This window comes from Hypanus sabinus, chromosome 30, assembly GCF_030144855.1.
Source record: "Hypanus sabinus isolate sHypSab1 chromosome 30, sHypSab1.hap1, whole genome shotgun sequence".
Lineage (NCBI taxonomy): Eukaryota > Metazoa > Chordata > Chondrichthyes > Myliobatiformes > Dasyatidae > Hypanus > Hypanus sabinus.
The window spans coordinates 27,752,577-27,778,583 of NC_082735.1; the positions used below are offsets into that span (position 1 = coordinate 27,752,577).

The window sequence follows — 26,007 nt, forward strand, 5'->3', positions numbered from 1 at the left end:
CAGTGGATAGGCATCTTGGTATAAATTACAGGCCATGGAAATGTTTCAATAAAACAGCCCTTCCTCAAATGATCAGCATAAAACCACAATGAAATTTCACAACACTAACGAAGATGGAAATGACATGCAGATATATCATATATAACAGGAAATTAGCCTTTGACCAGTTGAGGTAAGTGGACTAATCATTGCAGCAGTGAGCTTTTTGCTGCCTCCAAATCTATTTCCAATGTTATCTTCCTTCCGAGTCCGTGTACCGTACATTGTGATGAGGCCATAAGGAATCAGTATTTGTAAACAGTAAACAAAACCGCTTATGATTTCTCTTTCTCTAATTATCTACAATAGTAACTAAGTCATAATTTCTAACAAAATAAGGTAAAGGAAGAAAAACATTGCATCTCTCCCCACTATCCTTCGGTCTTATCAGCAAACTAGAGAAAAAAGCAATAAAGATTCCAGGTCACGTGTACAAGTTACAAAAGCATGAGCACTTACAGGCATCCTTCATTACCAGACTCCAGGCATTAAAAGAGAGAAGAAAAAGCCCCCAAGTCAGGGGTTCCCAAATCCCTTGGTTAATGGTGAAGCTCTTTGGCATAAAAAAGGCTGGAAACCCCTGCCCTAAGTTCAAACAATTTTTTGTGAATTGTTAGGGAATTGGTTATTCCCGGATTCTTTTCCTACAAATTTGAATGAAGTAAAACTGAATGTTTGACGTTACAGGTTACTGTTCCTATAAGTGAAGTATCATTTCCCCTTAGAATTGTACTTAGCTGTATGCTACTCCTAAACAATTAAATGTAAAGCAGCACTGGCCTAGATTGTTCTAAAAGAACACCAGATGGGTCACAGAACTCAGCATATATTGCAGTAAACATGAAGCAGATTTCAAAATAGATCTGTTGAACTTGAATTATTCTGAGAGGGGTTGTAAAACGTTAATAACAAGAGCAAGTTTTCAATAATGCACATCATTGCTACTATGAACACTTCAAGAAATTGTTCATTCATACTTTCAGACAGATCAGATGTTCTGAAATACCATGCATTTTATGCAGATATTTAAGTATGAGTAATTATAAAGTGCAGGAACAAAATTACTATTGTAGGATTTACACAGGATTGAATCTAGAAGAACTCCAGTGGATAAATTGGAGCGAGAACTTGGGGTGCAGGAATGCAACTATGCAGACTTGGATTCAATGTTTCAGCCAGTTGTGTAGAGAGCTGTCAGCTAAAGGCTTTACACAGGTTAGCACACGTCTGATTTCTGCACCTGAATCCTGTAGCACTAAAGTATGAAATGTGCTGGAGGTCAGATTCTGCCACATTCTACTTCCTGCTTTGCTGCTTGACACAGCACTGAGTCCAAGGACAGAACTCAAACTTGCTGTGCACTGACGCCAGATGTATTTTGCATCTGGATCCTTGGCATTATGCCAGCCAAGGCTGGCATAGGCTGTGCAAGTCCACTCACAAGAATGGGGTCAGTGGCTTGAATAGAAAAGGCATGTGGAAAAACCTTTCTTTTAATTATGTTTTATGTTTTTGATTAAGTGTCTCCAGTCATGTGTGTTTTAATTGAAGGTTATTTTAATTAACTCACTTTAATAACTGATTTTAAATTATCTTCAGTTATCAGAGACAGATGAAAACACCCTAAAAGGTGAGTCAATTAGAGACCAGTGTTGTCCTGGGATAGGGACTCGTGATCTGCCATGGGCTCGATGCTTATTGCTCTGCCTTTTTGGAACCAGGCCTCCTGTTCAATGGACTCTGGGTTTATGTGGGCCAGGGAATGCAAATTTATGCCACACCACGCACAATTCAGCATATGTTATTAACATATTCACCATCTTCACAGTAACTAACAAATGTAAAATGTATATACATACAGTATTAAACCACATTATTTAGTACCCCGACAGTTTCTCCCATTACTCATTCTTGCACCAGCTTTTAATTAAAAAAGATTATATTTAATGATTTCCAATGTGCAATTGATTACATGCATCTTGTAATCCTGACACATTATTACTCAGTATATAGCCAAAGAATTAATTTCAGCAATATTCTCCAAAAATAAAACATCTTAAATAACATTTTAATGTATTTCAGAGTAATGGTAAGAGACCAACTTTATGGCCACAAATGAAGAGCCTAAAATATGTTAATTCAGATATAATGGAGTCTTTCGAAACAATGGAGGTCTTTTCAGAAGCTTCAATGCTTCCCTCAATTTACAGCATATGGGCCATTCATACCACCTGAAATTAAAGTAATTCTGATTTATCTAATCATCAATATAAATTTGGCAGTGGGGTGCTACTTCCCTATGTAATTCTTCAATTACCAGAACTACGCTAATAGTTAGCTTCTGCTGCAGCTGTAAGCAGTCAAAGAGTCACTGAGTGCCAGAATTTAAAGCACAAGAATTCAATACAAACACCTAGGGGGCAAGCTCAAATTTAATATTAAGTTGCTCCAAGGATAAAAATATACAAAAAGCATCTTGCAAAGACTCACAGAAATAATGTGTATTTCTAAGTGCTGAATATATTCTTATAATTCCACTTGCGACTACAAACGTTGTTTATTTTGCTATTTAACTTACTAGCTTGACAATCCAGGGGCTCCAGGCAGTGTAGCGGTTGGTGCAACGCTTGAGGCATTGGAGTTCAATTCTCTGTAAGGTGTTTTGTACACCCCGCCCCCCCCCCCCCGTGAATTTCCTCCCACAATCCAAAGACATACAGGGTGGGTTAATTGGTCATTGTAAACTGTCCCATGATTAGGTTAGGGTTAAATCGGGGCTGTCGAGGGTGCTGGGGTAGCACAACACAAGGGCTGCAAGGGCATATTCTGCGCTGTATCTCTAAATAAAATAAAATAAAAACTGCAGAATCAAAAGTTACGTGGGTATGATGGCTCATTCAGCATTTAATACTTAATCTCCAACTTCTGTCTCAAAAATCCCCTGAAAAATCTCAGAATACGCAGAAGCTTTTAGTAATATAGCTCCATATCAGTCATATTTAGGAGCATTAAAAATTGAACATTTCAAATATAGAAACATGGTACAAATTACATGTACAAACTTCTGTGAGACTTTATGATGCCAAATAAACTTGAATAGTTTATTTAAGTAAACTTCAATCACCATAATGGTCCATATTTCTTGAAAGCAAATTCCTAGAATGAATTCTAAGACTGAATGGGTAGCACTTTAAGAGATGCCAATAAAAATACAATACTTTTAAACATTAAATCTTTCTGTGGAAGATTTTCTCTTAAAATTGCAAAAAAAAGTCACTTCAAAATAGGTTATGAAATATCAGAATTTAAGCAGTACAGTATATAAAAAAGAGCTAAAGATGATTGAAACACACATCATGAAATGTAGTGTGATACATAAACAAGGACTGGCAAATGTGTTAAGTCAGTGAGTAAGTGATTTATGCCACCTTTTCAAGATTGATTGAAGATGCAAAAACATTGGCAGAGGCACCCCTATAATGTGAACAATCCTGTGTAGAAGGTACCAAAATCATTTGGAAAGGAATTTGACAATTAAACTAAGCAACATACGAAGCAGGATTTGTTTCTTGGCCCTGACTGTACCTCTGATATTGCTGCAGATAAGGAAAGCTGAAAAAATATAGTTGGCAATTCATCTCTACCACATGCAACTATTTTACAGCTGCACCTTTGATATCTGATTATTCAGATGCAAAGGCTATGGAGCCATTCAGCGATCAGAATCAGTTTGAAAGTGATCACAGAAAAAAGGCATTAATGTGGCATTATCATTCCATCAAATGAATGTGGAATACACTCCAGAGATGAAATATGACTTGAATTTTCTTTTACAATCATTCTAACCACTGAACGAACCCCTCCAATTTTAAGCATCCTTAGGGTTAAATAACATCAGAGGATAAAAATACCTCATTAATTCAAATGAACATTTTCATTAAGTTCGCAGGACTTAAATAGAGACGAATATCAAATATAATTGGTGCAAATCTTTTCTAAAAACCCACATTATCAATGACAGCAATTCCACTTCTTTGTACAACATAGCAGCATGTAGATAGTACTGCTATGAGTTGTGAGGGTGCTGAGTGTCTGACAGGGGAAAAGAGAACCACTGGAGCTAAGAAAGAATAAAGGTCTAACTTGTAACTGACGACAAGTGCCTGGGATTCAAGAAACTTATTTCAAGGCTAGGATTTAGTAGAGTTGTGTGAAGGGAATTAGCTGAATTATCAAAATATGAGTGACATCTTACACAGATTTGAAATATAAAATACAGAACAGTACAGCACAGGAACAGGCCTTTCAGCTCGCGAATACAGGATGTAACATTATAATTTTATCGTCCAAAGAAAGTCTATGCTGATCACTTCTGGGAAACCTGTTTTAATTTCTCCTATAGTTCTACAAAAGAAACAGTGAACAGAGAATAAGGTCAGCCTCGTCTGACTGTCGCAGAAATTATGTCATTTCACAAGGCATCATCTCAGGAAACGCTCAGTCAAATCTTCAGAGTGAGATGTCCCAGAAACTATCGTTTTATGTTTCACTTTGGGAGAAGACATTTATCAAATCACATAATACCGAAGAGGTTTCATGCAATTGAGCTGTAGCCAACAAAATGGGACAAACCACTGTAATTAATTTTTAGAACAAGCTATTTTTTCTTTTTGTTATTTTAATTAAAAACACCTTTCAATAGCCAAATTACATTGCACCAGAAATCAGTCCCCCAGCTTTAAGTAGATTTTATCACTGTTAGTTATATCCTGAAACAAAGTGCTTAATATTACAGTACTGTACAAAATCTATGTACACACACACACAATATATATGCATGCACATACACAAAAACACATGTAAAACACCTGTCGAAGATTGCTGCACAATTGTCAATGTGGAGCAGACAGCAAGTTTGTAAATCTGGCAGAAGCAAAGGATGTTGGGAATGGTGAGGGGGAGCACTGCAGGAGGGGGTGTGGGACAGGTGGCCGAGAATGAGTGCCAGGGTAAGGGCTGGCGGGAGTGCAGACGCACCCACCCAATTCCAAACAATTGGTTTATTGATTACAGAATATTTACCTGGTGCTTTCCACTCCGTGATTCCCCCTTTCCCTGCTGCCTTCTGACTCTCAGTCCACAACAGAGACTCGTATCAAAATCAGGGTCATCATCACTCAAATATGTCATGTTTTTTTTTTGCAGCAGTACAATTACTACAGTACTGTGCAAAAGTTTAATGATCTTTTTGCAGTAACAGTTTGTGGCTCAGTATCAGGAAAAGATTTTTCATCTAATTTTTTTTTGCATTAAATGTTACTTTCCCCAGAATGCAAACAATAATGATAATCACATGATGTTGTTAATTGTTTCTACTCTCTCCACAGATGCTGCCTGCAGATCCAGTTTTAATTTCAGATTTCCAAATTTTCTAGATCTTTTGGTTTTAATAATTATGTGGAACACTAACTTCCCAAGTGCTACCATTAAATATGTTTAACTTTTCTAAGGAGTATGCAGGCTCTGTCCATGTTCTGGTCTCTAAAAGCGATCTAGCCAATTACTATGACATGATTTATCCACAGTTTCAAAAACACATTAGTGCAGCAGATGGCTGAGATTAGGATTTTAACAGGACTTGTATCTGTTTAAGTGCTCTGCCACCAACTCAGCCATTCACAGTCTGCAATTTGGCAATTTCTCAATAGCACTCTCATATTCAAATAATCATTGACAAACACTAGGTTTTTTTTAATGATTTGGCCAAAAGCTTTCTGGTCAGCTGCTGGTTATCTCAATGTTTTGTTCAGTTTAGGAATTACATAGAGGATTTGCTATTTATTTATATCTGCATTTGCACAGTTTTGTTTACAGTTTACAGTCACTGTTCTATAGATTTATTAAGTATGCCTGCAGAAAAAGAGTCTCAGAGTTGTATATGGTGATATACCACATATTCTGATAATAAATTTTACAAGAGCTTGAACTCACATTGATTAAAGGAGCCAATCGTTTAGCAGGACGTTTAAAAAGAAAAATTTGCTAATTTCTAGATATAATAACCATGTTCCAATTAAATAATAGCAGCCGGCTGATGGTGTAGTGCCGCGAGCACCGGACTACCAGGCAAGTGGTCCTGGGTTCAAATCTGGCCAGCTCTTTGCATGTTTTTCATCTGTGCCGGGGTGAGCATTGAGCTAGTAACTCAACCTTGTAAAAACAGACAAATGCTAAGGAAACAGCAAAAAAATGCTGCCCCATAAGCCACAAGGCATGGAGAGGAACAACAGCAATACAAATACTAAACTCAGTTGTACGCCATTGTAGGAAGTCTGGAATTTAGCTGGTGACAGAGTGTCCAGAAGAGAGCTAGTTGACTGGATTATCAACAACTCAAATGGTACCCAAGTAAAAACTATTTCCCTTAGATCTGATTTTATGGAAAATTAATTTATTACTTAAGAGTCTCAACAGTCCTGATGAAGGGTCTCGGCCCAAAATGTCACTGTTTACTCTTTTCCTGGCCTGCTGCATTCTTCCAGCACTTTGTGTGGTTATTATTTATTTGACCAGTACAACATTTCTTGAAACATTGTTATGCTTAAATTGCGTTGTGTGTGGTGACTTATCTTCTGCATAGCAATAAGCATTAATTGAATGCTGCCTAATTAAAAAGAAAACTTTTCTCAGATTTCCTGAAAGGAAATATCACATGTTCCGGCTAGGTTCTGTGCTGAGGCTTTGAGCATGTTCTAATGTTACCATTAATCAATATAACAAAACTAATACTAACATAATCTAAACCATAGGTCTATTAGCTGGAAGATTGACACACGTTTGAACTGAGAAACATAATTTAAACGAGCTGAGACTTGTTTAATGTGATGTCACTATTTTACCATTCAGGATTCAATGTGCGTTCATCCACACAAGTCTACCATTCTACCAACGGCGAAATATCTGGATTATGTTAATCTATTTTTAATAAGAAGGGGAATATCTGAATCATATTTGCCCACTGATTTCGCCCACCTCACTTTCATTCGGACAGCAATCTGTAAATAGGTTCCACACAAAATACCTGTTCATCAATGATCCAAGTTAACATGTTCTCACATTAACTTATTCCAAAACTAGGACAAAAATATTAAATCTTATATTATAATCTCCAATCACATTTGAGACTCCTGAGGTTAACACCCTGTCAAACACACTCAGCATCATGAATTTTATCACTCATGGGGGCGGAGTCAGATTAATAATTGCAGCTGGTTGTGCTGTCTAGAATCCAGGATAGGCAGCAACTACAGCTCTGGGACATAAATGCTATTCCATCTTTTAGCTCACTCTAAACACATTCTTCCATTGAGATCACAATTCCAATCCACCAGGGAAAATTAAACAGCTGGCTAACTAAAGAACGTTAGGTGTCAAGGGAGGGCAAGGTTCAGTGCCAATACAACATCATCAATTATGGATAATTTAATTGGGATGTTTTGCCCACCCTTCTGTGCAAAGTGCAATGGGGGGCTGATGAGACTAGCTGATTAGATGTCTGTCACTGATCATGTGATTAGCAACATATGGCACAGGTAAATGCTGTGAATGGTTTGAGCTCCCTTGCTGGAGCATGGTAATTGTGACTTGTTACAAGTGATTAAAATAAATTCTATAATAAGGTAATTAACAAGATTTTGGTTAGTGGAGGTCGTGAGGTGCAGCTGAAGTCCCCAGTGTTTGATCCCCGCAGCCTCCATGCCTGGACTTGCCCAACAGCCTGCCTACTCCAGATGGACTACACAACAGGGAGACCACTGGCACGGACAGATGTGTTTTCCTTGAAGGGTTGGGAGTGGAGTGGGATGGGCTTGGGGGGTTGGGTGTGGGTGCGGGGGGAGAGTAAAGAGAAACGTGTCTTTTGCTAAAATACTTACCCAGGCAGATGCATTAAAGCCAGAGCTGAACTCCATAGTAAAATAATAGTTTCAGACAGAATATTCCAAAAGGGTTAATAAACATTTTGAATTTATAAAGTCTAATTTAAGCACGATGCAGAGGCGGCTTTTTTTACCTTTTGTTTTCATTAGCCCAATCCACAGCTGAAACCTGTACAGTAGCTTTTACATACGACCTAATTAACCCACTCGAATCCACTAGGAATTGAAAACACCAATGAAAACCCACACTGAAGAACCTGAAAATATTGGTATGACACTGCACAATGGATAGATTTCTGTATCTTATGCAACTGTACCACTAAATAAACTGTAAACTGACAGTTTATTTTGGCTCTCCAGAGGACAGAATCCCCTGGGATGAAAAGACAAGACTACATGGGCAAGATACACATTTTCACATAATGAAATCAAGACTAATCTGTATTACCTTGGCCACAAAAGGACAATTTAGGGAGTAATGAATGTTAACAGAATGCAGTAAATGCTCACAACCACAAATATATCAACAACAGCTAAACAGCTACAGATATATACATTTTTAAAAGTTTTACTGACAAACTAGCTATGGAAAACTAACTGTGCTAACAACAAGGTGGATACCCTGTTTCATGAGGGCCTGTAAAATGAAATATCAGTATTAATAACTTCAAGTTTAAAAAAAAACATACTCCAAATTGACAAAATAAATTTGCAAATATGATACCATAGATTTATTAATACTATTTCTTAGTCAAACCCCAGGACAATATATGCTTGAGGAGGACATCTTATAAATCTGTTCTCTTTGATTTTTCCTCAGAAAAGATATATCATGATAATAACAATAATAATACATGGGATGCTCTGGGGAAACAAACACTAATGATATTTGAACTGAGCTTGTATTGGGTACTGTAAATTTGAGCTATCCCAGTTATGTTATGATATTATGGGTAAATAACATTACTCTAGTGAATTCCCATAGGTTCACATTTTATAACAAAATGGAAGTTACTCAAAGGGGCTAATTAACTATAGGACAGAAACAGGTTAAAAAAAAAACTTAATATTGAATGCAATCCAAATTAGCTACATGTATTACCTACTCAATTTAAAGAGATGGCATGGTAGCGTAGTGGTTAGCACAAAGCTTTACAGGACAGGAGACCGGGGTTCAATTCGCGTCACTGTCTATACAATTGGTCATTGTAAATTGTCCTGTGATTAAGCTCAGATTAAATTGGGGGATTGATGGGTGGCCTGCACTGCATCTCAAGAAATAAATAAAAAAAACAAGATCTCAGGAAAAGTTTATTACTCAAGGGGAAAATGATCAGGTTTAAAGGCTCAATTATGCACTGTATCATTATACAAAACCAAATCTTTAAAATTATGCACTTAACTCCTTCCTAAAAAGGAAGAATTTGGACTTTTACTATAGCTTTTAGTAGCTATGTTCAGCTTACTTACCCGGCTGCGGAGGTACTCTGCTAAGTTTTTACGAGTAAAGTTAGCAGCTGCCGTAGGAGACAATTCATAACCTAAGATGAAACAAGGATGAAAGGTCACCAAATTTTATCTATAAATTGATATTTAATTCTGAACAAAACTGCACCTTTTCCTTTCTCATATTAATACTGCACTCATTGCTAAATTTTCAAAAACAGCTAGTGAAATAGTTGATGCACTGGTTTTAACCTCCAAAATTCCCTGGACAAGGGGAAGGTCCTGTTAGATTAATAAATAATAATGTAATTCCTTTATTCAAAAAGTCCATAAGATTAACATCTGTCATTGAGAAACAGTCAAAAGCCATTGTTAAGATTATCTAACAGGTTACTTTAGCAAATTAAGGTAATTCGACAATATATTTTACTGATTGGATAATGATGTTTAACCAACTTACACAAGTTTTTTGAAGTAACGGGTTGTGGATAAGGAAAAGAAAAGGATGAAATATACTTGATATTTCCAAAGGCATTTGATGTGCTGTATCAAAGTCTACTGTAGAAAATGATAGCTCAACATGTAGGTTATATATTGGTACGGATGGAAAACAGGCTGGCTAACAGGAAAGAGAATAGGGATAAATAGTCTTTTCCTAGTTTAGTAGACGTAGCAAAATGGCATAGGACAGAGGTCAGAACTGGCAACTCTTTTTTTGTTTACAATTGATTTAAATGATTTGGATGAAGGCAACACAAATGTTTGGGTGCTAAATTTGCTGATATCACCTTGGTAGTAAAGCTGGTTGTAAACAGGATGCATGAAAGCTGTAAAATTATATAAAGAGATTAAGTAAATAGCTAAAGATCTGGCAAATGCATCACAAGTTTGAAAACTATGAATATGTCAATTCTTAAAATAGAATTGGATGCATTTTTGATAAGCAGGTGAAAGATTACCAGGGAGGCAGGCATGAGGGGTTGAGATTACAACTGGTCGTCTTATTGAAAGCTCGTGGGGTCAAGTCCTGCTCTTAATTTGTATGTTCTGTATGGTGGCATATCATGGACAACATTCCTACAGTGAAAGAAGTGTTACACAATGTTATTCATCTATATAATACATACTGACTGATATGGTGAAGAAAGAATTGTCTGCTTAACTAAACACTGAAGTAAGTTGTGGTTCACATCCAACTATAGCAGTTGTCCATCATTTAGGCTGACAGCCTAGAAAGACTTCAATGCCATACTCCTTTATATGCTTACTGGCAAATCTTTACCATTTAAAGTGAGAGAGAATATGGTAGCTTGGATTGGCTGCTTGTTTATAGGGACTGGAAGTTAAGTCGCAAGCATTTTGTCATCAGTCAAGGCGACATCATCAGTGCATAATTGAGTGTCGTTTTTGCAGGTTATTTGTGTTTATATTGGTCCGACTCGTTGTTCTCATTGGTTGCCTGTCAAGCTGGGCCACTATAAATGCAAACACTAGGCAGAAACAACACTCAAATGCACACTGATGATGTCACCTCAACTCGTGATGAAACACTTACGACCTAACCTCCAGGCTTGTCGAACAACTCTACAAGCAAATCTCTACTATTCTAAAATCAAACTTTTTTGACTGTGCCTCATCAGATATTTGCAAAAATAAATTCAAAATGGACATTTTAGAATTTATCCTGTCCTTTTTGATGAAATATACTTTTCCCCGATCCACAAACCGTTTTCCTCCCAAACCCACAGAGTTGCTGTTTTAGAGCTTCCACAGAACACCACACTTAGCCAGCTGCTTTTCATGAAAGATGAACCCCAAGATGTGGACAAGATATTAAACTTGCATTCCATGTCGTTTCAAGTGGAAATATGAGTCCCGTGGAACTATTCATAGAAACGTAGTATCCTGGTCAACAGTCCTTTTCACAAAACTACCGAAAGCAAAGGAGCATTGCTCAGATCTAGAGCTAAACCCACGGGATGTGTGAAAGTTATTTGGCCAAGTTTCAGTAAGGTAATAAGCAGAATTCATTTGAACTTCATCAGCATACAATATTCTTCCCCACAACTTGAGATGACCGTTTCTATCAAGGTGATATAAAGATATCAAGGTGCTTTGAGAGTGCTCCAGAAGTACTCAGCTTTCATGGAAAAAAAACTACCCTACAGTGTGGGGAGAAGGGAAAATTAGTGATAAGGCAATGAAAGCTTCACACCAGTATTGTTGAGGAAAATGTATACTAATTTTAATTCTATAAATATTTGGCAAGGCAAAGCTGATATTAAAATAAAGACGTGCAAGTATAAAGATGAAAATATCAGATTTTTTTTCAGAAAACAAAATACATAGGACATTAGAGAGATTGACCTGCCCAATGTGATTAAGGTAAATGTACAGTATAGCCACCATTTTAATCAAAGTGATCAAAGACAAATATCCAGAGCTACATATTTATAACAAATGAGGAAGTAGAAATACGAATTGAGAAGGCATCAATGCTACTGGTTCTTTGGAAAGGTACTCCACTGAAGTAACAAGCCACTCTTCCAACAAAGAAGTGAGCACTGGGATGACTTTGTATAAAGAAATGCTGTCAGCAAAATATCAATAGTTGTTATAAGTATAAATTCCCTAAAGCCCTGAAAAGCTTACAATCTTTTACAGAAATGAAGGCTGTCGTTCAAGAAAGTAAATGCGCAAATATGATGGAGTGCCAATGACAAAATAGAATTTATTTCAAGGCTAGGCTACTTTTCTATTGATAATGAAAGTCGACAGAGCAACTTGTCATTAAATCATTGATATCAGCCAAAACGATGGTAGTCCATATAGTCCACAAAAATTAGAAATGCTATTTTAAAAAAATTGGAAAAAGCCACAAACAGAATGCAAATTTCTCAATATTTCCTAAAATTTGAAAAGATGCAAAGTGATAGCTTATCTGCAGTTAGTCAAGTTTATTGTCATTTAACTATATACATGTATATCACGTATGTGGAAACAAGACGTTTCTCCGAACCACGGTGTAAAGAACTGTATTACACAAAATACACAATAACTTATGATGGCAAGGATAAAAATCTACAGATGAATCACACAGAAATAACAAACTAAAGTGCATTAATATTAAATATTGTACAGCACAGAACTGATTAACCAGTGACACTTCGAAAATGATGCAGCAGGGAGTTCAGAAGCCTTATGGCCTGGGGGGAGAAACTGCTTCTCAGCTTGACTGTTCTTGTTTTTTCACTTTGTAGTCTCCTGCCTGATGGTAGAAAGTCAAAGAAGATGATGGAAGGATCCTTAATAATACTAAGGGCCCTGCTTTATACCTGACCAGTTAAGATAAAGAACTTGAAGTGAACAGAAGATAGAAGAACCAGCCCTGATGTGCAAACGCAAATGCCACTACCTAGTCTAAAAACTGATGCTTATGCTAAGTTGAGTGGAAACTCTATGTATTAAAAAAAGCAATTTGAAAAAGTTCATCTATACAGCAATGTAACAAATGAAGCTCTTAACCAAGCGGACTAATTTATAATTATATTTCAAATTTCTTTACAACAATCAACAATAATCAAGCCAAGGAAGTATATGAACTTTTGATAGGTTACTGAACATTTTACTTATTGAATCAAATTTCTTGGCTGGCTGGATTTGCCCCAATTTCAATCCCAGCATATGAAAGCAATTTCGAAGTGAATATAGAGCTAAACAGAAACTGAATCTCATAACTGCTATGGTGTTGTAATAAATAATTAAATGAGGGTGTCATTACACCAAAGCTTTGCTTAACTGAGCAAATTCCACCACTGACACACCTGCGGACTGCTGCCGCAGGAAAGCAGCATCCATCATCAGGGACCAGGTCATGCTCTCATCAGGAAGGAGGTACAGGAGCCTCAGGAGTCTCACCACCAGGTTCAGGAACAGCTATTACCCCTCCACCATTGGGCTCTTGAACCAGAGGAACAACTTCACACAACCTCACATGCTCCATCATTGAACTGTTCCCACAACCTAAGGACTCACTAGTTCACGTTCTCGCTATTATTATTTTTTCCGCATTTGCACAGTTGCCTTTTACTCACTGGTTGCAGTCTTGCATTGATTCTATTATGATGCTTGGATTTATTGAGTATGCCCGCAAGAAAATGAATCTCAGGGTTGTATATGGTAACATATATGTACTTCGATAATAAATTTACTTTGAATGTTAGATTTTAATGCCACAATTAGAACATAAAAAATATCTCCAGTTATTCATTATGAAAAAAAATTACATACTATTGAAGCAAAGTTGAGACATAAAACATTTTAAAAAGCACTCGTGTGTCACCCCACATGAACAGGTTAGGATTGTATGTGGGTGCGCCAGCGAACAACAGTCACGTCCTGCAAATGGTTCACGAAACTACTCCTTTTACTTCTGTCAAATAGGATTCTGCTACTAAGTTGCATGCGATTCAAACCTGTGATTTATATTTTGATGGTGTGCTCTTTGGGCTGATTGAAAGATCTGCGCTTCGTTGCCTCCGAGGGAGATCAATGAGGTTGGAAGCAGAATGCGTGGCCTGGAAGTCTGGACATAGGGTGTGAGCCCGTGATCTACTCCATTGCTTCTCTCCAATTGAGGCATCCAGCAAAACTGAAGTTGACAAAGATGAGCGCAGAGGACAGGCATGTGTTCAGCATCGTCTGCCCAATTTTCCTTTTACCTCTCCCTCCCATGAGCTGCTGCCAGAGGGAAAGTGCAGGAGTCTTGTGTTCCACGTTGCACAGATTGACTGGCGATCCCTGTGGCTGTGCAGACTTTGAGGTTCATGTTGCATGTGTTTCTGGTTACTCTTTTCTGCTTGCTTTTTTGAGTGGTTTGACTGGGACGATCAATATGGACTGGGGCGTCTCAGTGAAGACGGGTTCTGTGGCCTGCAGTCGGCTAGCGGCACAGAGCTGAACTGAACTACACTGAATATTCTTGGTTCGATGTTTGATATCCTATGAGTTGTTCGCTCACTTTTTGCCATTTGCGCAATTTGTTTTTTTCCGCGCGTTGAATGTTTAATGCTTTCTTTGAACAGGTTCTATGGTGTTTCTTTGGTTCATGGCTGCCGGCAAGTAGGACGAATCTCAGAGCTGTATCTGTACACATACCTAGACACTAAAGTACTCTGAATCTTCGATTTTCTGTAATACAAAGACACATCATCTCCATGTTTTAAGGAATTAGTTGGAAAAAATTGCGTTATTCGTATCTGTATTTCTCCCACAAACTCAAGAGTAAATTTTATTCCATCCTGGGTGGTAATGTACGAATTCTGTATGAGTAAATTTCTGTTACCTGAACAGCTTGTAAAACATGACTCTACAATATAATATTGGCCTTGGCTTTCATGATATTAAAGTACAAAATGTTTAAATATCGACGGGTGTCAATACATTATTTATTGAGACACAGCATTTAGTCGGCCCTTCAAGCTACGCCACCCAGCAATCCCCTGATTTAGCCCTAGCCTAACCATGGGACAATTTAAAAAGACCAATGCACGTCCTCGGACTGCGCACCCAGAGAAAAACCATGCGGTCATGGGGAGAACGTATAAACTCCTTACAGGCAGTGGAGGGAATTGAACCCAGGTCACTGGTGCAGTAAAGCATTGTGCTAACCACTTGGCTACCTTGTCACCCCGCATTATTTACACAAGATGACAATTCCGAGATAGTCGTCAGCAAGTGCAACTTCAGCGAACAAAGGTTTGCAATGAGACACAAACTTTAAATATGTAGCTCAGGTAGTTATTATTGTCACCTAAGAATCAGAACTCCTGAGAAATGGGCACCAGTTGATGTAACTAAGCTATCAAGCCAGATGCAAAAGAAGTTTGAGAAATTTTTAAAAGTGCAACATAAAGTATTTGAAAAAATAACAGCCAGCAAATTGAATCAAACAATACCGCAACACAACATTGCCTGGGACATTTAAGCTGTTGATCAGTCTGTTCCCTTGTAAAGTTTGCTCTAAGTCATGTTGGGTGGTGGGGAGGAGGTACACCTCTGCAAAAGATGCAAAGCGCTCCTTCCCTCCCTTGGGAAAGGTGTAGGACCTGCTTAGCGTCCCCCAACCCGAATCAGGGTGACATGAAGCCACAGGAGCAGTGGTGGATGGTCATACGAGCAACTGGTTATGCGACCATAATGCCAGACAATCTCTGAAGCATATTGATAATGGCTGTGGTCACCCATCTTATAAAGATTCCCTCAGGAGGCAACGGTAAACCACTTCTGTAGAAAAATGTGCCAAAAAAATCATGATTTGGAAAGACTATGATCGCATACGTTATATGACATGGCGCCCAACGAACAAAGCACCATGGCTTCACGATAGCCTTAAAGTTCCAATTCAAGGGTTGCCCTAGACTAAGAGAATACTAACAAAAGGTGCCTCTTGATAAACATTTCAGTCACTTTCTCAAAACAAGTACATAAATGCTATCAATTTTAAAAACTAAGCAGCATTTTAAATTAGGCTCTGAGCATAAATGATGAAATGAGAAACAATTACCTACCATTTCGCATTTTGTAAAGCTGTACATTTTTCTGAATGTATTCTGCAAATTGGACCGTGTCTCCAGCTTCTCCAACACACAACAATAAGATCTTCTCACTCAGTTTAAACATTTTATCATAATCTAAATGAAGTAACAGAAATCACAAGGCATTAATGAACATTAGAATCACTTAGCCAAATGAAATAAAATCTACAAATGTTCAGAAGAACTGAACATTTCACTCAAAAATAATACGATATCCATTGAGAGGATAATGTGACTTCATAAACTAAAAATCAGCAAAACTAGTGAAGCAGGTAGTTTATGCCATTTGACATGCGCACTTCAAAAACTCTGTTCAAAATCAGCAGACATTTCAAACTCAGAAGATGGAAAAAAATATAGGTTTCAGTTTTGAAAGGATTGCTCAAACTTGAGAAAGTGCTATCACTGTACGTAAGACGTATTTATTAATGAAATTGGATAGAAGTATTGAAACATCCAACAATAAATGCCTCATATTTTTACACTGAAATTAAGAATCCAGTAAGTGAGAGACTTGAATTTTAACAGAGGCAAAAACAAAATTACAAAGTTAAACAATTATTAATTCTCTCTTTCATGCTGGAATGGAAGCATTTAAAGCCTTTATTATATAGCTTCAATAAAATGTCTCTTCGAATAAAATGTCTCCATTTTGTCTCTTCGAAACTGGCAGTTCAACCTTCCCAGCCATTTTTTCACTTTCACTTTCCTTAGCAACACCGAGAACAGAAGCAAGACCTTCATGAACACACCAAAAGGTATGTGGAAGGTGATGGCTGGGCACAAATATTGTGGATCAGTAGAATTAATTAGGCTCTCTAGTTAGCCTTTGCGTATCACATTAATTACAGAAAACTCTATGCATCAAATTTGTACTTACATTGGAACCTCAGATAGCACCTTAAAATGCAACTTAAAAAACACTAGTTATCAAACTCCCAAAGGCATTACTGTCAGTGCTCTTATGGCTTATGAGAGAAATGTTTTAGATGTCCACAAGAGTATTTCTAAAAAGCCCGTTATCTTTAAAATGCTCCGCTGTATTTGGGGAATGATGTATTAAGTGCAATTATTTTAGCACTTACGAACAATTTTTGACAGCATCAGCAGGGGCTAATTTCATATAACTTTCAGAAAAAGAATCAAATGCATTGCTCCATAGTGCAACATTTTACAAAACAGGCTTTCTATACAGAGTAATGTAAAAATCTGACAGATTAATGGCACTGTGACAACAAAACACTGCCAACTGCAAGTAGGGTGCTAATCTAATTTGTGTCAATATTCTCAGTTACTGAATTTACTTTGTTTTCTTTTTTAACGAATGAAAACTCTAAATATATTACATCAGATGAATCAAAATCAAGTCATTTGTACAAACCTAGAAATCCTTTGGAAAAGTCCACGGGAATCTAACCTCACTAGAATCAATTCTACCAGTAATTAATTTATCTACTTTATCAACCAAATGAAGAAATTTACCCATTAAGGTGCTGGGAACAGATTCCCATAATTCCATAATTGTTAAAAAAAAGCTTTGCACATTATTTAAAGATTTATAAAGTTGGCCAGTTTCTCTGCTGTACCTTTTGGCCCACAGCATCCATTCTGACGTTTTAATCCCATTTGCCCTCAATAAGATTGTATCCTTCTATTTGAGTGGCTGTATAATGCCCTCTGAATGCAGCAATTGCATCTGATCCCCCTACCTTCCCAACCGGGCAGTCCAGATGTCAACTCCGGTTTATAACGGCTTTCGGCTGCGAAGCACGCGGAAAAAATGATCAAGGAGTATTGATGCATTACTCGGAGTAGTGCTATCACGGTTACAGTTAGCACCCCGAAGCCCTAGTTTCCCGCGGGTAGCTGATCAGGCTAAGGCCCAGATGCTACATTGTGCCGACTACCCCTTACCGTGCTTCATGGCGATGATGCTGCTGGCAGCCACCGTATCAGACGCCACCAGGACGAAGTCCCTGCCCTGAATACCGATCAAGTACTCCATCACGGGGCCCGCTCACCGAGAGTCCGTGGATTAAGGTGAAAAACCGAGGACCGCCGGCCCTGTGAGACAGCAATTCGCACTCTCGCTCACTGCCGGCGCACCTCAACGACGTCACGCGCAGCGCACGATGAGGTCGGTCCGACCACGTGACCGAGCGGGGCGGAAGCTGCGACGGCGAACTGGACGGGGCAGGGCGGGTTGTCGTGGGCGGATGCTGCACGGTAGTCGACTTTTCGGACCATTGAGACTGTAAACACGAGAAAGTCTGCAGGGGCTGCGAACTGTGCTAACTATCAGCCACATACTTACCGTAAACCTCCATTATGGCAAGATAGGGGAGGGCTATCGAGACGGGGATGTTTGGGCGAAGAGTAATTAGTATCATAGGGCAGGGAGATGTTATAATCACAAAATAGAGGGGTAATTATTATTGGTGAAGTGAATGCTCAAGGCAGTCTAATCATATCTGTTTGAGAATAATGGTGGGCAATTGAATAACAGGAGGAGGCTCCAATCTCATTCAACTCTCAAGAGATGCCAGGGCCCAAGATGTGAGGACGAAATGAATGATTTGCAACCATTTTCAGCCAGAAGTATCAAATCGACATAGCTTAGGTTGGTCCAGAGATCAACAGCACAGTAGTCAACGCATTATATGATATCAAGAAATGGCTGAAGTGATTGAATGCAATTAAGGCTACTAGACTAGAAATGTCTAAGCTATCCGCACAAAATGCTGGAGGAACTCAGCAGGCCAGACAGCACCTTCATCAAGGCTGAGATCCTTCATCAAGATCTTTTTTTTTCCCCAGTCTTGATGAAGTGTCTTGGCCGGAAACATTGATGGTACTCTTTTCCATAGATGCTGCCTGGCCTGCTGAGTTCTTCCAGCATTTTGTGTGTGTCGCTTGGATTTCCAGTGTCTGCAGGTTTTCTCATTTGTGTATTGAGCGTCTTAGTTATGCTGCCTATTCCCCAGAACTAGTCGTATCTTCAGACAAACTGGTACTGTACAGTGAAGGTACAAATACATTTGGTGAACTATCACCCAATCACTCTACTCTCAAGCATTTATAGCATAGTAGAAATTGATGTTAGGACTATCATGGGGTACTCACATGGATAGTTCTAGAGGTGAGTGACTAACAGCACTTGGGTGAATATGTCATTGAGGAGTTTTGGTAAAACTGAAGATATTGAGTATTAAGTTGAAAATATTTCATTGCTTGAAATGATTTCTCACACACAAAGAAGATGTGTGTGGTTGTTGGAGGTCAATTTCTAGCCTGAGAGACTAAGTATGTCTCATTCATAGGGCCATCTTTGGCTGTTTCATCAATAACTTCATAAGGTGGAAGTGAGGCTATTTGCTATAGTTGCATAATAATTCTATTTATAAGCTCCCAGTAAATGAACCAGTTCATGCAAGAGGCAGACATACCTGACTTTCAAGAGCACTTGCGAGTTATGTTCTGGCTGGACTTAGTTCCTAAACTGCTGGACAATAGTGTGGAAAGAACAGGTGCTGTTTTCTCCCGGTAGGGATTAGTTTTTAGTTCCAAGAGCTCCTGCCACGTTTTCTCACCCTGCAACCTTATCCTTCAATCTGTCTGAACTATGGAGGACAGCGTGTGTATAAATGTCTCTCTCCAGCAGACTTCATCATGATCATCATGACTCCAGTGTTTCTACTATTTTTAATGTTACTTAATTGTACATAATTTTTTTGTGTGTTCTATTGCTGAGCAGCAGTGAACCATCTGAATGGCCGATCAGAGTTGTCTTTGGGAACTAGTTGACTTGATCAGCATTTCTGACCTGGCTATTGTTCACAATTGCACTTAATAAAACAAAAATGGGGTGATTTATATCACTAAAACATCACTAGTCCAACAAGTGAAAGTCTGGAAGTCTAGCTACTTACTTTTTCACATTCTAACTGGCTGCATGGATCTGGTATGGAGGGGCCACTGTACAAGATCGGGAAAAGCTGCCGAAAGTTGTAAACTCAGCCAGCTCCATCATGGGCACTCGCCTCGCCAGCATCGAGGGCACCTTCAAAAGATAATGCTTCAAAAAGGCGGCACCCATCATTACGGACCCTCAGCACCCAGGACGTACTCTCTCCTCATTGCTACCATCAAGGAGGAGGTGATGAAGAAACACACTCAGCTTTTCAGGAACAGCTCCTTCTCCTCTGCCATCAGATTTCTGAATGGACAATGAGCCCATGAAAACTTTTCTTTCTAAATCTTTTTATTATTATTAGTAATATGGACAGAATACAAATGATATATTGATAAAGAAATTACCAACATATAAATTCCATTACATATGAAAAAAAACATACATAATAGTTACAATCTAAATGAGTTTACTAAGACATAAGCCATAAAATATATGTATGAACATGGTAAGTCTAAATATTTCATAATATATGATATAAAAAACAGAAAAAAGAAAGAAAAAAAATATATATAATGCAAAACTAACTAATCTAATAACTAATATAGAAGAAAAAAGAAGCAAAAAAAAGAGAGAAAAAAAAAGGGGGCTGTTTATATTATCTCACAAAAATAAATATTCATCAATGCCGTCACTTCCGGTCCTCTCAACATACATAAGCTAAAAGCTGGGAAATCAAATGAACTTGGCATATTACATCATAGGAAAACGTTGGAGCCCATGAAAACTACCTCAGTATTTTTTCTTTTGCTCTCTTTTTGCACTACTTAAGTTACTTTAAAAATATATTGTAATTTATAGTTTTTATTATGTATTGCAATGTACTGCTGCTGCAAAACAACAATTTTTGACGTATGATAGTGATAATAAACCTGATTCTGATTCTTTTATCACAAGTGGCTGGAATACTAAGAATTTCTAATACTCTGTATCTTTAACTTCAGATTTCTTGCACCTTCTGTTTTTTGATCGTCATTTAAGTACAGTTTTCCGTCCTGGGTCTTGTCAAGCTTTTGCTGTGTTTCGGTCCGCCAGACGAATGGAGTGTGTTCGTGTACCATGCCCTGCGGATGCCGGAAAGGCTGTGGGGAGTTGGAAGCTGAGCCAGACATGGGCGAACCTCTGACTTCTGATGCACTTTCGTAGCCCCAGTATTTCAATGGCTATTTCAGATCATTTTCCAGCATTCCTCAAAGTTTTTTTGCAGACTTGGCAGTAGTAATACGATTGATCATCGAAAGATTTGTCTTTACTCATTGGGGGTGATTATTGGCTGCCAGTTATCTGACGCAGTGCTACTTGCCACTGATTAGCCCATGCCTGAATGTTGTCCGGGTCTTGCTGAATACAGGCGTGGACAGCTTTTGTACCTGAGGAGTTCAGGACCTGCTGTCTACTTCCAGCAGTCTGTCTCTGTATTTGATTATACTGGACGCTCTGCTCTGCAGAACAGTTATCGTTTAAGGAGCAGAAGAGATTCTCCAGGTGCTGGACATCTGGTTCGATGCACCGAAAATGGTGGAGGATCTCACTGGGTCAGGCAGCATCCATGGAGGGAAATTAACCGTCAATATTTAGGCCAAGAGTCTTGTTCATTCCCCCTGTGCATTTCCCGCCACAGATGCCGCCTGACCCAGAGTTCCTCCAGCATTTTGTGTGAGTTATTATTAGATGTGATTCTGGACAGTTTGATCATTTTAATAATCAAAAATCATGGAGTTAGAATGACAACACTGAAGTCAAATGGAGGGCAGTTGTAATTGCTTTCAGGGCAATGACAAGCTTCCTTCTGTGTTTAAGATGAGGCAGACTGACAGTTAAAACTGTGACTTCTGAATTGTTGAGAGATGCTTGTGAGATGTAAAACTTTTAATCTGTCACACACTAATGGATCTGATGTGATATGGCTCATAGTAAATTGAATGATATATAGTGGCATTAGATGACTGGTCATAATAGTAATTAGCTGATGTTTTATAATGTCAGGAATATTAAATCAGGTAATGCATCATGTTTTATTCTGTCGTTAAGATAGAGATTTATTTACATTAGTCTGTCCTTTTAAGGTTAGAAAGTTTAATTGCTATATGCAAATGGAGCCCCAGGGCACCCAGAGTTTAATTGGTGTTTATGCAGATAATTTTGCAGACTAGAACGTGCTTATCAGTTTTAGGCTGCAGCTCAAAACCATTTGGCATTTTCAGACTGTCCATCATCTGTAACAAAATGTGATGTTTGGCCATGCTAATAAAATTCTTTGTCTAATTAAGGTGTTATCATAACTTTGTCCACATTTGGTTGATAACAAAAATTTTATATTCGAGGTACTGTCAGATTTGGGACAGATCTTACTCAGTCAGGCCAGAAAGTCATCTTTCACTACACTACATGACCCTAACACTACATTGTGAAAATTGACATAATGATTATAGGTATTGACAGTGATGAATATTGACACATCTGCATAACCAAAATTTGAGTTAACAAGTAGTTTTAAGTTTTGTAAACGATTTATAGATAGTATAGATCAAATGTTATCTTTTAATTATTCGGTCTACTCCATTTTACATTAAAGTATTGGCATTACATACAAAAATATTGGTAGTAACATGTTGAATTGTTTTCACTGTCCACACACCTAGCATTTAAAAATTATATAGTTTAGTTGGAAGTTATAAATCTTAGCCTCACAAATTGATTTTTGTTTATCTAGCACTTGATGTATAATTTATACTTTGGAGTCCTGCTGTACTTTAGAATAAATTTAACTAATTAAACAAAATATGTTTTAAAGAAGTTGTTTACAGTAATAACCATTCCAAAGAATCTTATTTATTTCTGCTTTGTATTAGAGTGTTTTGTCAAGAACAATCATGGTTATGAGACCATGATTGCCTACGTCATCTGACACGGAACTTAATGATGATGAATAGAGTGTTACTGCTCTTTTTTATATGTCCAGCCACTTATCCAGCCTGTTGATGCCAACAAGCAAAATATAATGGGCACAGAATGGTGAAGTCCAGAAAAGCTGTGTTTTAAAGGGGTGATATTCCCTCAGGTGATATTGATTGTGGGATGTGTAGAAGGACACCAAATATGCTCAGGGCAGGAAAGCCCCGACACCACTTCAGTGTTTGCCTGGCTAACCCATCCAGCTAAGAATCTAATGTCTGCAAACCACTAGGAGCCTTTTCATGATACGTCCATTGTTCATCTGTGTCCCCTTTGTGTAAGGATGTTGTTTTGGAAAATATTTTCCATCTTTCGGAAAGATTTGCTGACTTTTTTGCTCTCCTGTCTCCTTTCTTTGGGGCAACTTAACTTGTAATCAGTGGTTGGTAACTTTCACGTCACTGAATGTTCCAGTTTGATTGTTCTGTGTCATGTCGTAGGATGTAGGTGATCATGGTCTTTCCATGACCATCAATGTTCTTGGCAAATTTTTCTACAGAAGTGGTTTGCCATTGCTTTCTTCTGGGCAGTGTCTTTACAAGACAGGTGACCCCAAGCATTATCAATACTCTTCAGAGATTGCCCGTCTGGTGTCAGTGGTCGTGTAACCAGGACTTGTGGCTTGCACCAACTACTCATATGGCCGTCTATCACCTGCTCCCATGGCTTCACATGACCCTGATTGGGTGGGGCGGGGTAGTTAAGTAGGTGCTACACCTTCCCAAATGTAACCTGCAGGCTAGCGGAGGGAAGGAGTGTCTTTACACCTCCTTTGGTAGAGACCAATCTCCACCCCACCCCCCCCCCCAAATACAAACCCCATTTCCAGAAAAGTTGGGATATTTTCCAAAATGCAACAAAAACAAAAATCTGTGATATGTTAATTCATAAGAAACTTTATTTAACTGACAAAAGTACAAAGAAAAGATTTTCAATAGTTTTACTGACCAACATTAATTGTATTTTGTAAATATACACAAATTTAGAATTTGATGGCTGCAACACACTCAACAAAAGTTGGGACAGAGGCATGTTTACCATTGTGTCACATCATCTTTCCTTTTAATAACACTTTTTAATCGTTTTGGAACTGAGGATACTAATTGTAGTACATTTGCAATTGGAAATTTTGTCCATTCTTGTTTGATATAAGACTTCAGCTGCTCAACAGTCCATGGTCTCTGTTGTCTGATTCTCCTCTTCATGATGCGCCATACATTTTCAATAGGAGATAGATCTGGACTGGCAGCAGGCCAGTCAAGCACACGCACTCTGTGTCTACAAAGCCACGCTGTTGTAGCCCGTGCAGAATGTGGTCTGGCATTGTCCTGCTGAAATAAGCATGGACATCCTGGGAAGAGACGTCGCCTTGATGGCAACATATGTCTCAATAAAATCCTAATATGCGCCTCAGAGTCATTGGTACCTTCACATACATGCAACTCACCCATGCCGTGGGCACTGATGCACCCCCATACCATCACAGCTGCTGGCTTTTGCTGATAACAATCAGGATGGTCATTTTCATCTTTGGCACAGAAAACTCAATGCCTGTTTTTTTCTGAAAACTCACTGAAATGTGGACTCATCTGACCACAGCACACAGTTCCACAGTCTTTCAATCCATCTGAGATGAGCTCGGGCCCAGAGAACTTGCCGGCGTTTCTGCATAGAGTTGATGTATGGCTTCCTCCTTGCGTGATACAGTTTCAAGTTGCATTTCTGGATGCAGTGACGGACTGTGTTAAGTGACAATGGTTTTCTGAAGTACTCCCGAGCCCAGGTGGCTATAATTGTCACAGTAGCATGATGGTTTCTTAGGCAGTGCCGCCTGAGGGCTCGAAGATCACGCACATTCAACAGTAGTTTCCAACCTTGCCCTTTACGCACTGAGATGTCTCTGAATTCTTTGAATCTTTTCACAATATTATGTACTGTAGATGTTGAAAGACCTAAATTCTCTGCAATCTTGCGTTGGGAAATGTTCCTTTTGAACTGACTAACAATTCTCTCATGAATTTTGGCACAACCCATCCTTGCTTGCAAAGACTGAGCCTTTGATGGACGCTACCTTTATACCCAGTCATGATACCTCACCTGCTACCAATTAGCCTGCTTAATGTGGAGTCTTCCAAACCGGTGTTACTTGAATATTCTGTGCACTTTCCAATCCTATTTTAACTCTGTCCCAACTTTTGTTGAGTGTGTTGCAACCATCAAATTCTAAATTTGTGTATATTTACAAAATACAATTAAGTTGGTCAGTAAAACTATTGAAAATCTTTTCTTTGTACTTTTGTCAGTTAAATACGGGTTCACGTGAATTAACATATCACAGATTTTTGTTTTTATTGCATTTTGGAAAATATCCCAACTTTTCTGGAAGTGGGGTTTGTATTCTAATACTGTCCAGATTAGTGTGACATTGGAAATCCTAGCTCCATTTCTTTCTCTATCTCTTGATGACACTTTCTATGTGAATGTGAAAACTCTTGAAATGGCGGAGACCTGCAGTAACCAGAGTATTGCCATCGCCTTTGTTCGGCTATATGAACGTAAAAGAACCTTTCAGATGGATTGTAACTTTATAAAATGGCAAGTCCAGGAGAGATTACTGGGTGGCTATTACACTTAAGTGCCCTGTAATGAATTTTGATCAATTTATATATGTCTAGATGGCATGCAAAAAGAAAGCTTTTTACTATCTGGAAGAGGGGACTGAGAGTACAATTTAGTGTCATCCGCTGATGACACTAAATTGAGTGGAAAAGCAAATTGTGTAGAGGATATGGAGAGACTGCAGAAAGATTATAGATAGGTTAAGTGAGTGGGCAAGGGTGTGGCAGATGGAGTACAATGTTGATAAATGCAAGGAAGGAAAAATGGCAGATCAGATTGTTATTTAAATGTTAAAAAAATTGTAGCATCTGCTGTGCAGAAGAACTTGGGAGTGTTTGTGCACATTGGTTTGCAGGTGCAGCAGGCTATCAAGAAGGCTAATGGGATGTTGGCCTTCATTGCTCGAGGGATTGAATTTAAGAGCAGGGAGGTTATGTTGCAACTG

The 26,007-nt window shown here is 38.4% G+C and overlaps 1 protein-coding gene across 1 annotated transcript in view; it reads right to left on the reverse strand.

Annotated features, from left to right (window-relative positions):
* The window catches only part of psmb2 (proteasome 20S subunit beta 2), a 29,623-nt gene extending 11,483 nt beyond the window's left edge, over nt 1-18,140 (reverse strand). The window contains exons 1-3 of the mRNA XM_059954494.1: nt 17,933-18,140; nt 15,992-16,114; nt 9,447-9,517 (exon numbers count right to left, since the gene is read on the reverse strand). Of these exons, the coding sequence (XP_059810477.1) occupies nt 9,447-9,517; nt 15,992-16,114; nt 17,933-18,023 (285 nt within the window). The 5' untranslated portion in view covers nt 18,024-18,140. The remainder of the gene's footprint in view (nt 1-9,446; nt 9,518-15,991; nt 16,115-17,932) is intronic.
* Between the last annotated feature and the right edge of the window lie 7,867 nt (nt 18,141-26,007).